This window comes from Brassica rapa, chromosome A02, assembly GCF_000309985.2.
Source record: "Brassica rapa cultivar Chiifu-401-42 chromosome A02, CAAS_Brap_v3.01, whole genome shotgun sequence".
Lineage (NCBI taxonomy): Eukaryota > Viridiplantae > Streptophyta > Magnoliopsida > Brassicales > Brassicaceae > Brassica > Brassica rapa.
In genome coordinates this window covers 2,465,621-2,479,015 of record NC_024796.2, presented here as the reverse complement: position 1 = coordinate 2,479,015, position 13,395 = coordinate 2,465,621, and the positions used below count along the sequence as shown (strand labels likewise).

The following is a 13,395-nucleotide window of genomic DNA, read 5'->3' as shown; positions in this document are numbered from 1 at the left end:
CTAAAATTACATGTCAATTTACAAAAATTAAAATAAAATAACGTCTTCATGGACATTCTATCACCAATACCATTTACAAATTCAAATCAATTAGAAACTGAAATGAACGGATGTAACATAAAAGTAACCAAAGTACATCTTTGTGTTCTGCCAGCTATGATTTAAAAAATCTCAAAGTTGGAAAGAAAATGAAAAATAAAAGTATGCTTCTGTTGTTGTTTTGCCTTTGTACAGTTTGCCCCACATTGCTTCCTCAGTCTTCAAGTGAAAGTTACTGTCATTCCCTTTCTCCATCTTTACATGGACGAACCCACCATTGTTGCAGCCGCTTGAAGTTTCCCGTTCTGTTTCAGCTGGTGCTGTGACCAACACCTATGTGCTGCCAAGACTCTGTCTAGCAGTTCTTGAGGCACTGGCTCTCCTCTTCGTTGCTGTGGTGATATACTTGCCGTGTGAACCAAAGTTTTCCACTTGTCCTGCAAAGTTAGTGGAACCATTAAGCTAAAAGATTCAAAGTGTATTTTGACCAGTTTCTGCTATGTGTGTGTTTACCTTCAAGTCCACGTAGGTTCTATGACTTGCATCATCAAAAGAACGTAGTTTCACATCACGCCATCTGTGAGATAAAGTGTATCGATCATTAGTTGATCCACAGCAAAGTTAATCGAATTAACCAGTCTGCTTACCTTCCAGTCCCAAGCTCCTCTACTGCTGCTACTAGAGCTTCCACCTCTGCAACAGAGAAAGGTCTCCTGGTTCTGCGCTGTGAAACCTCTGTACGCTTAGATTTCTCGTTAAGTGGGACAATTGCAAGAGCATCCGGTTCCAAGGATGAAACTGGAACCAGCGCTCTTGAATCTGATGAAGGTTCATCAGCTGATATGTCACTCTGATATGGAACTAACTCCTGGTTATTCTCCACACAATTTTTCGAACTAATCACGTGATCTGCATCTTGGAGATGGAAAGGGATTCTAGAATCTAAGGACCTGGCAAAGATCAAATGGTTTTCCTTATGAATATACTCTCTAGAACTTCACACAGCAAACAAACAAATAAAAAGAAACGATATATGAGCAGATTGGTTACACTACCTTTCTGAAAGATTTGTACAATCAGTTGGTGTAGAGATGACAGGACTTTCAGAGCATAGAGGTATATGACCAGGCTCCAAGGTGAAGCCAAGGTTGCTTAGATTCTCTCTACATGAAAGACCAGTCTGTGATAAAGTGTTACTGTCATCTCTAACCTTCTTCCCTTGGACTAACACCCCTATACGTATTCCATCACCCAGCAAAGCAGCTACAGCCTCCATCACCGTCCTCTGTAACCAAAAGTGTACTAATGTTATGTTCATGTACACTGCAGAGCCAAATCATCTAACGAGAACGACATAAAGACATTTTATCACACACCTTTAGTGAGCCTACTGTTGCTGTATCCGGAACTTCAATGAAAAGCTCCGGAATCCTAAAGGACTTGATGCTGAACTTTACTGCAAACAATGAAAATAACATGAGCACCACTCCAGCTGGATAACGAAGCATCTGGATATAGACTGATAGGTACCTGATTCTCCCTTCTGAGGTGAATTGGTAACACTTTCACTACTGAGTCCTCCATCAGACAATCTTCTCTTCCTATGAACCGTCTCATGCCTCCATGGGTTATAACCATTACACAACTTTCTCTTGCGGTACAGTAAACAGCCATCTAGACACATATATCCACAAGTGGAGTTAAGAAACAGAGCAGAAGCGACAAATGATGCATCAAAGAGGACATGATAGTAACCTGTTCTAGTGTCTCTAGGGACTGCTCTCCCGTACTTTGTCATCATTCTCCGATGTCCAACACGTGTCAAAGGCCTATTAAACCTCCTACATCTGTCACTAAATCTATAGTACTTACAATAGTTTTCATCATCATCATCTCTGCAAACTAACTTAGACTGATTGAGGACACCATCCGTGCCAGGTGGCGTTTTTACTTCTCTTTTTTCAATGTCAACACATGTCTCCTCAGTGATGTCATCACAATCCTCTTTCTTGTTCCCACACGGCTTCAAGCCAAGACCTCTCTCACAATCAGAAACACGTGTCTGCTCCAAAGGAGTCTCACTGGTAATATCACTAGGAGGGGACTTTGACGCAAGCTCGGATTCACAAGGCTTGACATCATCATCTTCAACGTCTTCTTGCTTGACGTTGTTTCCCTTTCCCTTTACAAACGCATTGGTAGAAGAAGTTGAGGAGCTTTCGCTCTCTTCTAGCAGCTTTCCAGCTAGAGAAGCGAGCAGATCAAATGCAGTGGTACGAATGTCATCAACACCATCGTTCTTGCTTGATAATAGCTTCCTCTAGAAAAACAACAAGTCATTGAGATTGTGAAATTTAAAAACGAATAACAAGATGAAGCACATGGATCTTTAGTTACTCTGGTGGAACGAGGAGCCTTGGGAATAGTGGAGAAATCAAAGACATGATTAAACCTCCTCTTGATCACCATTATACGTAAGAAAGCAACCTGCAAAAAAAAAAAAAAAGATTAGATACGACGTCGTTTAAACAAACAATAAACATGATACGACGTCGTCTCATGATCATCTCCACCAAGATGAAGAAGTAATTAATTTTAGACTAATAGTCTACAGATACGACGTCGTCTCATGATCATCTCCACCAAGATCAAGGAGTGATTAATTTTAAACTAATAGTCTACAGATACGACGTCGTTTAAACAAACAATAAACATGATCTTCCTGATCAGATCTTGCTGCAAAATGCAAAGTTTCTTATTATTTCGAAAATTCAAATAAATTACCATCACAATTCACCAAAAAAACATGTGAAACAGAATCGAGATTTCAAACAAGAAACAGAGTCGAGATCATGAATATCGTGATGAAAACTCACCTAATCCTCGAGCCACTTAATTATAGATCACGCAATCTGCTAAAATCTCTAAATCGCCCAGTAAAAATCTGGTTTCAGAACAATTGTTATACAATGGGAAAGAAAATTAAAAAGAAATATACAAAGAATTTGAAGATTTTAGGAAGAAGATTTCGCCATCATCTCTCTCTGTGTTCTAGAAAAGAAATAAGGAAGAAGACACAAAACCCTTTGAAAAGAAAACCACACCCGAACCAAAGCCTTAAACCCCCTCAGTTTATTCTTTTTTCCACAAAAATACAATAATATATTGGCCACACAACCGGATATGCCGGTTCTGTGGATATTGATTTTACTGGCTCTAGCCGGTGCCTTTGTTTTCCACTAACGACACGTGGAGGAGCATCCTCTCAATCCACGATTCCTATTTTCCTTAGAAAAAGACTTAATAATAATAATAATAATTTCGGGATTGGATCAAATATTTTTATTCCATTTGAAGGAATATTATTATGAGGATGTGATTGACTCGTGGATCTCCACTTTTACTGTTCCTTGCACGTTTAACTATTATTGGTCCACGTGTTTCATTTGCTGACGTGGAAATAGACATCTAATTTCTTTTTCCTTCACAAATTAATTGTCCCGAGTGAGTGGGGGTTCTTTAATTTTAAATCGAATCTTTTATGCTTTGATTTGAAGTATTCATTAATTAGAGGTAGTAATAAGTTCATTAGATATTTTTGAAACATTTTGATTTATTTCCCATTAATATATTTCAAAGCTCTTTGAATTGATTTCTATAATAAATTCCTTGTACATTTATGATAATTATCCATTTTATTTTATTTTTATAAACATTTTAATGTTATCTTTTAAGCAAATTCATAATGGGCAGAAGAAAGCATATTCGTAGTTGTATAAACTGTTAAATCACTGGATATATAACTAAAATATTCTTTTGTTGCGCATTGTTTTTATTATAATGTTCACTAGATCCAACTACCTAACAAATCGAGGATATTTCCATTTAATTTGAAAGTCAGTTGGCACAAGCTTATCCCGAGATATAGTTAAATAACAAATACTCTATATAATAAAACAAGGAAAACAATTATATATGAGATCATTATATGTAGGGTTAAACAAAATTTCACATGGTTGATCGTCGCACTGAATCAGACCCCTCACGCATTTTCTTAATACGCCGCGATAGTGTTGGATTTACATCGTTGTATATGAATGAAATCCATGTGTTTGTGTTTCTTCTACATTGAATTATATATTATATGCACACTTATACATAGCCAACATAACATTTCGATCGGCTTCCACCGGCCATATATCATACTACTATCTAGTTTATCTTCCAATTTCGAGTTTTATTAATACACGGTACTGTTATTTGTCATTTTGTTGTATATTGTTAACATTATTGTTGTCATATCTTATGTCAAAATAAAATCAAATTATGCATACCAATTGTCAGTTATATATGCTAACTCCTTATGTATATGAATACCGTATATATTTATATTTATATATATATATATATATATATCAGTTTATAAATTAGCAAATAATCTGTCACTAGATGTTAGTTGTAGTGTGGTTAGTGCAGTTGAACCATGCTGAAAATATGGTGTAATCATTTTTAGTGACATAGTTCTTTTATCACTCACTTATGGAAACAATATGAAAAGAAAAAGGAGTCGAAGAGGAGTAGATCTTTTCCCTTTGGCGAGTTTGTCTGGATGAACAGCTTTGGTTCTTTTATTTCTCTCTGTCACCAAGTTGATGTAAAGCAATCACGGATCATCACATGGTTTCCCAACTTCTCATATTCTGGCAACATTTCGAAATTGATATAATAATCCTTTAGCCCAAAGAACTCAATATCTTATGTCTTTCCCTAACTTCTATATCTATCATATATATAATTGTTCTACTTCACAAAACCCTTTGACATAGTTTCATATGCTTTAAGGCCGTAAATGTATACTCATGAATATTAACTAAGTTAAAACTATATTAAAAAGATAGCTGATACGTTCCAATATTTTTTCAAGAATAACAAGTATTTTTATCTTTGAATGTTTATCTTGTGTGATATGGAATTGGAGAACAGATTTACAGATGTGTTTGATCTCATACATATCGACTCCATATGTGTTTCGAAAAAAAAAGACTCCAGATATGAAAGGTTAAGTCACGGGGGGCAAATATTAATTAACTAATGATTATGGATAAATGACCAGGTTTGGTACTCATTTTGAATTTAAAAGTTTTTTTTCCGTCGAAGATGAAACCTAGAGTTACTTCTAAGATTGTAAGATACTACAACAATAAAATTATTCATTTAGTGCACGTTAACATGTTGATTACATTAATATTTTATATATGTTGTTAACAACTTCATTCATTTTATCAGCTAGTATGGTCTAGTAATAATAAATAAGGTGTTCATTAAATGGAAGGAGGAGGAGGATGCGTGAGCGAGGGAGATACCAGTAGTGAGTAGTTCACCTGTTCAAGTAACCTTTTGAATAAAGTGGAAGCGTTGCGTGAAAAACAATCTCTAACCGTCAACTGTGACTAAAATATAAAATTGTAAAGAAAGAAGAAAAGATGATACTTACGTTACATAAAAAGAATTTCCTCGTGCTAAAAGGAAAAAAATAAGCAAAGAATCTGATGATTACGGATTCATATATTAAATTTTCTGAATAAAAATGATATGCAACTTTAGAGCATACTGAGGCTGAGCAGCCACGAAAAATGTGGAAGAATTTGCGAGGGAAAATCAGGTTATTTGATAAAACGCGGTTGGATTACTAAAAATCTTCATTAAAAGCCTGATTAGACTGGTCTTAGAGTTGGGCTTAGTAGTAACTAGTAACTATGTTTTAAGGAGCTAAGTGGATTTAGCAACGGGTCTTTCAAATTGGGCCCTATGATATGGTTTTGTGTTGTCTTTCTACCTTCTTTCTTCTTCTTTGAGAGAGAGTTCACACTCGTAATTTTGGAATCCTTTGAAAAATAAATAAACCTCAAAACAAAGACACGTTGTTGTCGAGAAGTTAGCCAAGCCAGCAAGCAAAAGCAACCAAACTCTCTACCTTCTTCTCATACACATCTATCACAGAGACACGGTTTAATCTCTCCAAAAACTTCCCCATTAGATGAACCGAACTCAAAAGGTACACAAAGCTACAACTCTCTTGCTCTTTATTCTTGATTTAGTTAGATGATGAATCGGGATGTTGTCTACTGTTCCTTGATTTCAGTATGAAGATTGCTTGTAACCCTTGTTTGCTATACTCTTATTTAGATTTGATAAAATGATGATTCATACAAGATTACAACAATTCTTTGCATGTGGGGGTTTCAGCTATTTTATGTCTGAAAATCTAAACAGAAACTTGGCTCTTACTGTCTGTGATTCTTCCTTGTGATTCTCAACTTTGTTGTGAAGATAAATACAATTAGCCTCATTAACTCGCAAGACTACAATTATCTATTACATCTGGCTTAGTATATTTATATTCGTGCGTCAACCTTAACAACAATGTCGTTGTAGTATAGTGGTAAGTATTCCCGCCTGTCACGCGGGTGACCCGGGTTCGATCCCCGGCAACGGCGATCTTTTTTGTTTTGCTAGTAAATTTAAATTAAGTGTTCCTTACAGGATTGATTTGTGTAATGGAGATAATCTCACAGAACTTCCTGCCTCACTGCTCTGTGGTCACTTGGGGTAGTAAACCAGACAAGAACAGATTGGTCCCAAACCGATCAAACATCTTAGTATCTAGTTGTGGTCTCAGAAAGTCCAGACTTGTGGTTCGAAATGGAACTTCAGATGGTTATGTGGTTGGTGAGAATGATGACTTGGGTAGTATATCCACTAGAAGAGGAGACTCAAAGTCGAAGGTTTTGATTCCTGGTTTGCCTGAGGAAGCTGCTGCTCAAATCACTCCTTCTCACTGCGAGTGGAAGCCTAATCTCACGGTACATTATGAGAAATCCGGTTGTGGGAATGTTGAAGCTCCTGCGGTGTTGTTTCTTCCTGGCTTTGGTGTTGGTTCGTTTCACTACGAGAAGCAGCTTACTGATTTGGGAAGGGATTATCGAGTATGGGCGGTTGATTTTGTTGGTCAGGGTTTATCTCTTCCCACTCAAGATCCTACTACCATATCTAAAGAAACAAGTGGCTTGCAAAACAGTGAGCCATTTTGGGGTTTTGGTGATGAAGCTGAACCATGGGCTGATCAACTTGTTTACTCGTTGGATCTCTGGAGAGATCAAGTTCAGTATATTGTACAAGAGGTAAACCATATACATCTGTCAAAATTTGATTTTACTGTTCACTTGTTTTGTTTTTCTCTAAGATCTTTATACAACGGAAGATACGATAACACAAAGATATTCGTTTAGTATAAGAATCTTCGAATAAACAAAGTCTTCTTAAACTCGTTAAGATTTATATAGTTCTACGGAAACAAGAGAAGACTTCTCAATTTTGTTAATCAAATCATAAATTAAATAAAACCATAAGTTGCAAAGACTATTTATATGAAAATGTATAAGCTATAAAACTTTAATCCTGATTAAAATAGGAAAACTGCCAAAATAAAACATACAAATAAATATTAAATATATTAATTCTAAGCTGCATCACTAAGTGACTGAGTTGGTAAGAGTATATGGTATTTGTTGTGCAGGTTATTGGTGAGCCAGTGTACATTGCAGGGAACTCACTTGGAGGGTACGTAGCTCTCTACTTTGCAGCAACCCATCCTCATCTCGTCAAAGGTGTTACATTACTTAACGCAACACCTTTCTGGGGTTTCTTCCCTAATCCAGTAAAATCCCCAAAGCTAGCACGTCTCTTTCCATGGTCCGGAACATTCCCTCTGCCGCCAAGAGTGAAAAAACTCACAGAGTTGGTGTAAGTAACAGTTCATTAACACATCTTCTCATCAAAGTTCAGTCAGACTAATATCTTCTATGTTGTTGGAATCGCCAGGTGGCAAAAGATAAGTGATCCTGAAAGCATAGCTGAGATACTCAAACAGGTCTACAAAGACCATTCTACTGATGTGGATAAAGTGTTCTCACGTATTGTGGAGATCACGCAGCATCCTGCTGCTGCAGCGTCGTTTGCTTCAATCATGTTTGCTCCTGGTGGACTGCTATCTTTCTCCGAGGCGTTATCTAGGTATAAGACAGTGTGGAATATTTTTTTTTCCCTGTGATTGGTCTAATAGAGGGATGCTTATGTCATGGTCTTTGTTAGGTGTAAGAAAAACAGTGTTCCTATATGTCTCATGTATGGAAAAGAAGATCCATGGGTGGGACCTATATGGGGAAAGAAGATAAAGAAGGAGATCCCCAACGCTCCTTACTACGAGATCAGCCCAGCTGGTCACTGTCCACACGATGAAGTCCCTGAGGTATACAAAAACTTTCCTTAAAAAGAAAGGTTTGGATCTAAATTGTGGACCCTTTTGGCATATGGAAACGAGTAGGTGGTGAACTATCTGATGCGCGGGTGGATCAAGCACCTTGAGTCTGGTGGTTTTGAAGCGCTCCCGCTTATGGAAGATGGTGAAGAAGCTTGGGAGGAGTCCAGCATTGGTCGGGAAATCGAGTTTCCGAGAGGAGATGGTTGGAAGAAGTCAGTGAAACTGTGGTTGTACGGGTCAAAGTATACGTTCTGGCGTGGAGTTGGAGAAGCCTTGAGAGCAAGTTTAGTAAGGGCCTTTCGAGGGAAGTCTGCATAGAAAGTAGTAAGCAACAGTCGTCGTTGTCTAATGTTAGATAGTTGTAATCTATGATGCTATAATGTTGTCTGATAGAATCAAGTTTCTAAATGTTTAAATAGAAAACGTCGTATATATATATGTGTATTAGATGATCATCATGCTTTTATGTCATATGCTCTGCGCACATTAAGATCATACATTGATAAAGCAATACAAGAAGCACCACAACCTTTCGAGATCCCACTGTAATTAGGCTTGAGCATAAAAAGCGATTTGGAATCAAATTCAAAACTGAACCGAAATTCACAAATAACAACTAAGAAATTTCTATAATTTTAGAACCAAAAACTGAAACCAAAATAAAAAATTGAATGGATATTCGAAAATATCTAAATACAGTTTATAGAAAGAAAAAATATTAGTTATACTTATTTTTGAAATTACCAAATATTTTTGAAATACTATTTACAACCAAAATATCTGAAAATTTTAAATATCAGAATATTTATATAAAAAAGATTTAAATTTATCTGAATTATCGGAATTATCCTAAATCAACAAAAAACTCAGTTTTTTAATCTAAATTATCTAAAATTAACCAGAAAACTGGAATCGAATTAGATTTAAATTTTATTCGAAATAAGCCAGTTTCTAACGTTGTTATCCGAACGCAACTAAAAATTGAAATAACAGAACGGTTATTCTAAATCTAAAACTTAAAAATCGAAAATCGAAAAAATCCTGCCGGAACCGAACCCAAGCCTAACGGTAATGAATCTTCCGCTACTTCATTGCATAACATCAAGGCCCAACTGGAGTATGTCCTAAAACAAGTAGTTAAATAATGTTTACTTAATTGTTAATATACCCCCGAAAGTATCAGCTAAGTTTCAATAAGGACCCTATATTTATATATTATTACAACTCGTCACCAGATTAAATCCTCTCGATACCACTAGACCAAAACCCTAAGCCCCCTTAGTGAATCGAATCGAGTCCGCAGCAGCAGCCATGGTGTGCATCAGGCGAGCGACGGTGGACGATCTGCTCGCGATGCAAGCCTGCAACCTCATGTGCCTTCCCGAGAACTACCAGATGAAGTACTACCTCTACCACATCCTCTCTTGGCCTCAGCTTCTCTACGTCGCCGAGGACTACAACGGCCGCATCGTCGGCTACGTCCTCGCCAAGATGGAAGAGGAGAGCAACGAGTGCCACGGCCACATCACTTCCCTCGCCGTTCTCCGCACTCACCGCAAGCTCGGTCTCGCCACTAAGCTCATGACCGCCGCTCAAGCCGCCATGGAACAGGTTGGTTAGCTCAAAGTCTTCACCTTTTCTTGAATCTTGATTGGAACTTGAGCTCTGCAGATTGTAATTAGGGTTCTTTGATTGTGTTATGCTTTGAATTAACGGAGACAATTAAACTCTGGTGGTTGTTCTGTTTCTACATTGAACTGTTTAAATCAATCTTAGCTGCCATGGTTGCTCAAAGTCTTCACCTTTCTTGAATCTTGATTGTGAGTTTTGAGCTCTGTAGTTCTCTGATTGTGTTATGCTTTGGATTGATGGAGACAATTAAACTCTAATAGTTGTTCTGTTTCTACATTGAACTGTTTATATCAATCTTAGCTGCCATGGTTGTTCAAAGTCTTTACCTTTCTTGTTCTTGATTCGAGTTTGAGCTATGTAGACTATGTATAGGGTTCTTTGATTGAGTTATGGAACTGTTTAAATCAATCTTTCCTGCCATGGCTGCTCAAAGTCTTTACCTTTCTTGTTCTTGAATCTTGATTTGTGTTTGAGCTATGTAGACTATGTTTAGGCTTCTTCGATTGAGTTATGGAACTGTTTAAATCAATCTTAGCTGCCATTGCTGCTCAAAGTTTTTACCTTTTCTTGTTCTTGAATCTTGATTCGGGTTTGAGCTACGTAGACTATGTTTAGCGTTCTTCGATTGAGTTATGGAACTGTTTAAATCAATCTTAACTGCCATTGTTGCTCAAAGTCTTTACCTTTTCTTGTTCGTGAATCTTGATTCGGGTTTGAGCTATGTAGACTATGTTTAGGGTTCTTCGATTGAGTTATTGAACTGTTTTTGAATCGTTGTGAGGGTTTTGTTGGTAGGTTTATGGGGCAGAGTATGTTTCATTGCATGTGAGGAGAAGTAACCGAGCAGCGTTCAATCTCTACACTGAGACATTAGGCTACCAGATTAACGATGTTGAAGCTAAGTATTACGCTGATGGAGAGGATGCATACGACATGCGAAAGAATCTCAAGGGTAAGCAGATTCATCACCACGCCAGCCACGGCCATCATCATCACCATGGAGGTGGGTGCTGTTCAGGCGATGCTAAAGTTGTTGAAACAACTCAAGCTGAAGATGCTAAAGCAACAAGTTCCAAGTGAGAAACTCAAAAGCAGGTGAATCTGTGAGTATATTGGACTAGCTCTAATACTGCTCAGTGTACTCCATTCATATGATTTTGTTGAGTGTCTAAAATACATTTTGGTAACCACTCTTGTGTTGTTTTTCTATTCTCTTCTCAATCTTTTCTATGTATCAATGTTTCAGAAGTACCAACTTTGTTTTCCTTGAGGCTTTACAACTTTAGATTGAAATCTTCTATTTGCAAGATAATACATTTAGTTTACAAAAGAATCTTGACTTGTACAGTTTCCTTTTCAACTCAAGAACCCTGCAAAGTTCTTTTGTTCTTTACATTCGAATATCTTGAACTTGAAGCACTAGTTTGTGCTATGTCAAAGCTTTCCTGCAACCATCTGATCTGTGAGTTAAGACCAGCATCGCGGAGAGCATTCAAAGCAGAGGAATACAGCCTGGCGTCGAGCCTAGTTCTTTCGACTCTCATGTCCTGCAGCAGCCTCATCAGCTCATCGATCCTGCTGGTTTTCGAGAACACGCCAACCATGATCCCCGCCATGGCCCTATCGATTTTTCCTCTGTTCATCCTAAACTCATGGTAAAGCTCCACACACGCCTCGAACTCTTTCGCTCTGTTGTAAGCGCTGATCATGCTCGTGTAGCTCACCTTATCCGGCAACACCTTCATCCTCTTCATCTCTTTCCATATCTTCTCCACCCGCCTCAAGTCCATACCCCTTCCGTGCATATCGATCAATGAGTTGTAAATCCAAATGTTGGGTCTGCATCCTCTTTGCTTCATCTTAGCCATTAGCTTCACCGCATCGCTCAGCCTCCTCGTCTTCCCGTACATATCGATTATGTTCGAGTACGCCACGACGCATTTGTCGAACCCTTTATTCACCATCTCTTCGAACAGCTTCTCGGCCTTGTCGTGCTCCTCTAGCCGGCAGTATGCGTTGATTGTTATTGCGTAAGTCACTTGCCCCGCCTCGCATTCTTGCTTTGTAAGCCACTCGTAAGCCTTGACCGCTTCTGTGAAGCCTCTCTGCTTGCAGAATCCATTCACAATGGCGCAGAGAATGCAGTCGGTTACCTTTAACTCTCCCTTCCTCATCGCGGCCACGACCTCTAGAGTCCTCTCCATGTTCCCTTCTCTGACGTACATCAACACAACCTTCAAACACATCTCCGGATCCTTCAACATCTTCTTCTCACCTGCCTCTTTGAACAGCTTCTCCACCACCATAACCTCGCGTGCTTCTGCTAAGGCGCGGATTAAAGTAGAGTACAATGCACTACTCTGAGGAATGCCTTTATCTTTCATCTCCTCCAAGAACTCCAGAGCTTCGAGTGCTCGTCCTGATTTCGCAAGGGACGAGCACAAGACCGTGTAGATAGAGCCTGATTCTTTAGCCAAGAAACTCAACCTCTTACTCTTAAACTCTTGAAACAACTCAACAACCTTTTGACTATCACCAATCCTCTCATGAGCCTCCATGATCCTGCAGTAACAGCCAGGGCTCGGCTCAACCTCTTGCTGTTTCATCCTATCAAACACTTGGATCGTGCTGCTATACATCTGTAACTTGTTAAACCCTTTCATCGCTGCATCAGATGAAGAAACCGCCAGTGTTTTGTCTGTTCTAAACACGTTAAGCAAGTAATGCGTAATCCTGAATTTCCCTTGTCTGATGCAGCTTCTGATAAGCTGGGAAGAGGTATGAAGATCAGGCAAGGCTTTGTGTTCCCTGAGATCCTCACAAAGAGAGACGAGCAAGTCCCAGTTCTTGGAACTCACCAAGTGGTTGATGAGATGCTTGGTGGTCCTCAGCTCTGAGTTCTCTTTAGCTTTCTCGTAGAACTCTGAAGAAACTTTGTGGGTTTTCGGGTCTTGGAGGTACTTGGATAAGACCCGGTTAAGGACGTCCGGGGCAGGTTCGAAAAATGGCCACTTGTTGTCTTGTTTCCGACCGGGTGACTTCTTTTCATCTTCCTCGAGAACTAGAGAGCATCGAGACGAGCAGACGTGAGGCTTTTGGGTAAGGAAGAAAACAGGTTTGGTCGGAGAGGTGGTGAAGCTGTGGGGGTTTGCATGGTGGTGGTGGTTCACGGTGGCTACCCACGACCTGCTCAAGATGACCATCTGTTTGTGTGTGTGTGGGAAGGAGACGGAGAGGGGGAGAGACCTCTCTCCCTTGTCTTTTTTGCTTTCACTTGTGGATTTAATTTTTTTTAGTTCAACGTCATGAAAAAAAATCGACCACACGTTTTTAATTTTAATTTATTTTTTTTGTATTCGTGTTCGTGTGTGTATCGTATGACGTTGCATTGTCGTTTCGGGAGT

General features: G+C 38.7%; 4 protein-coding genes and 1 non-coding gene across 5 annotated transcripts; 3 read left to right on the top strand and 2 right to left on the bottom strand.

Moving 5' to 3' along the window:
* Positions 1-17: 17 nt before the first annotated feature.
* Positions 18-3,442, bottom strand: LOC103850900 (telomere repeat-binding protein 4). The gene is made up of 9 exons (XM_009127699.3): positions 2,916-3,442; positions 2,437-2,526; positions 1,795-2,359; positions 1,570-1,713; positions 1,416-1,495; positions 1,095-1,324; positions 687-989; positions 553-616; positions 18-476 (listed from the first exon to the last, which is right to left on the bottom strand). Exons 2-9 carry the CDS (start codon positions 2,506-2,508, stop codon positions 297-299), a joined length of 1,638 nt encoding a protein of 545 aa, XP_009125947.1. The 5' UTR covers positions 2,509-2,526; positions 2,916-3,442; the 3' UTR covers positions 18-296.
* A 2,414-nt stretch (positions 3,443-5,856) lies between these two features.
* Positions 5,857-8,830, top strand: LOC103850899 (pheophytinase, chloroplastic). The gene is made up of 6 exons (XM_009127698.3): positions 5,857-6,094; positions 6,583-7,220; positions 7,616-7,842; positions 7,921-8,112; positions 8,191-8,347; positions 8,423-8,830. The coding sequence occupies exons 2-6, from the start codon at positions 6,597-6,599 to the stop codon at positions 8,675-8,677; spliced, it is 1,455 nt and encodes a 484-aa protein (XP_009125946.1). The 5' UTR covers positions 5,857-6,094; positions 6,583-6,596; the 3' UTR covers positions 8,678-8,830.
* Positions 6,465-6,536, top strand: TRNAD-GUC. Its single transcript has one exon. It is a non-coding gene; the product is annotated as a tRNA-Asp (tRNA).
* A 755-nt stretch (positions 8,831-9,585) lies between the features above and the next one.
* On the top strand, positions 9,586-11,321 carry LOC103850897 (N-terminal acetyltransferase A complex catalytic subunit NAA10). The gene is made up of 2 exons (XM_009127696.3): positions 9,586-9,970; positions 10,787-11,321. The coding sequence occupies exons 1-2, from the start codon at positions 9,671-9,673 to the stop codon at positions 11,069-11,071; spliced, it is 585 nt and encodes a 194-aa protein (XP_009125944.1). The 5' UTR covers positions 9,586-9,670; the 3' UTR covers positions 11,072-11,321.
* LOC103850898 (pentatricopeptide repeat-containing protein At5g13770, chloroplastic) lies at positions 11,273-13,308 on the bottom strand. The gene has a single exon (XM_009127697.3). The coding sequence runs from the start codon at positions 13,192-13,194 to the stop codon at positions 11,353-11,355; it is 1,842 nt and encodes a 613-aa protein (XP_009125945.1). The 5' UTR covers positions 13,195-13,308; the 3' UTR covers positions 11,273-11,352.
* Positions 13,309-13,395: the final 87 nt, after the last annotated feature.

What these genes read in the sequence shown, in the direction of transcription:
- LOC103850899 (XM_009127698.3), top strand. Translation starts at nt 6,597, where the DNA reads ATGGAGATAATCTCACAGAACTTCCTGCCTCACTGCTCTGTGGTCACT. An exon ending in AAAAAACTCACAGAGTTGGT is followed by an intron (nt 7,843 to 7,920) that starts GTAAGTAACAGT and finishes TGGAATCGCCAG; the next exon opens with GTGGCAAAAGATAAGTGATC. An exon ending in TTCTCCGAGGCGTTATCTAG is followed by an intron (nt 8,113 to 8,190) that starts GTATAAGACAGT and finishes GGTCTTTGTTAG; the next exon opens with GTGTAAGAAAAACAGTGTTC.
- LOC103850900 (XM_009127699.3), bottom strand. Translation starts at nt 2,508, where the DNA reads ATGGTGATCAAGAGGAGGTTTAATCATGTCTTTGATTTCTCCACTATT. An exon ending in CAACAGTAGGCTCACTAAAG is followed by an intron (nt 1,325 to 1,415) that starts GTGTGTGATAAA and finishes TTTTGGTTACAG; the next exon opens with AGGACGGTGATGGAGGCTGT. An exon ending in TGTACAAATCTTTCAGAAAG is followed by an intron (nt 990 to 1,094) that starts GTAGTGTAACCA and finishes GATCTTTGCCAG; the next exon opens with GTCCTTAGATTCTAGAATCC.
- LOC103850898 (XM_009127697.3), bottom strand. Translation starts at nt 13,194, where the DNA reads ATGGTCATCTTGAGCAGGTCGTGGGTAGCCACCGTGAACCACCACCAC.
- LOC103850897 (XM_009127696.3), top strand. Translation starts at nt 9,671, where the DNA reads ATGGTGTGCATCAGGCGAGCGACGGTGGACGATCTGCTCGCGATGCAA. An exon ending in CTCAAGCCGCCATGGAACAG is followed by an intron (nt 9,971 to 10,786) that starts GTTGGTTAGCTC and finishes TTTTGTTGGTAG; the next exon opens with GTTTATGGGGCAGAGTATGT.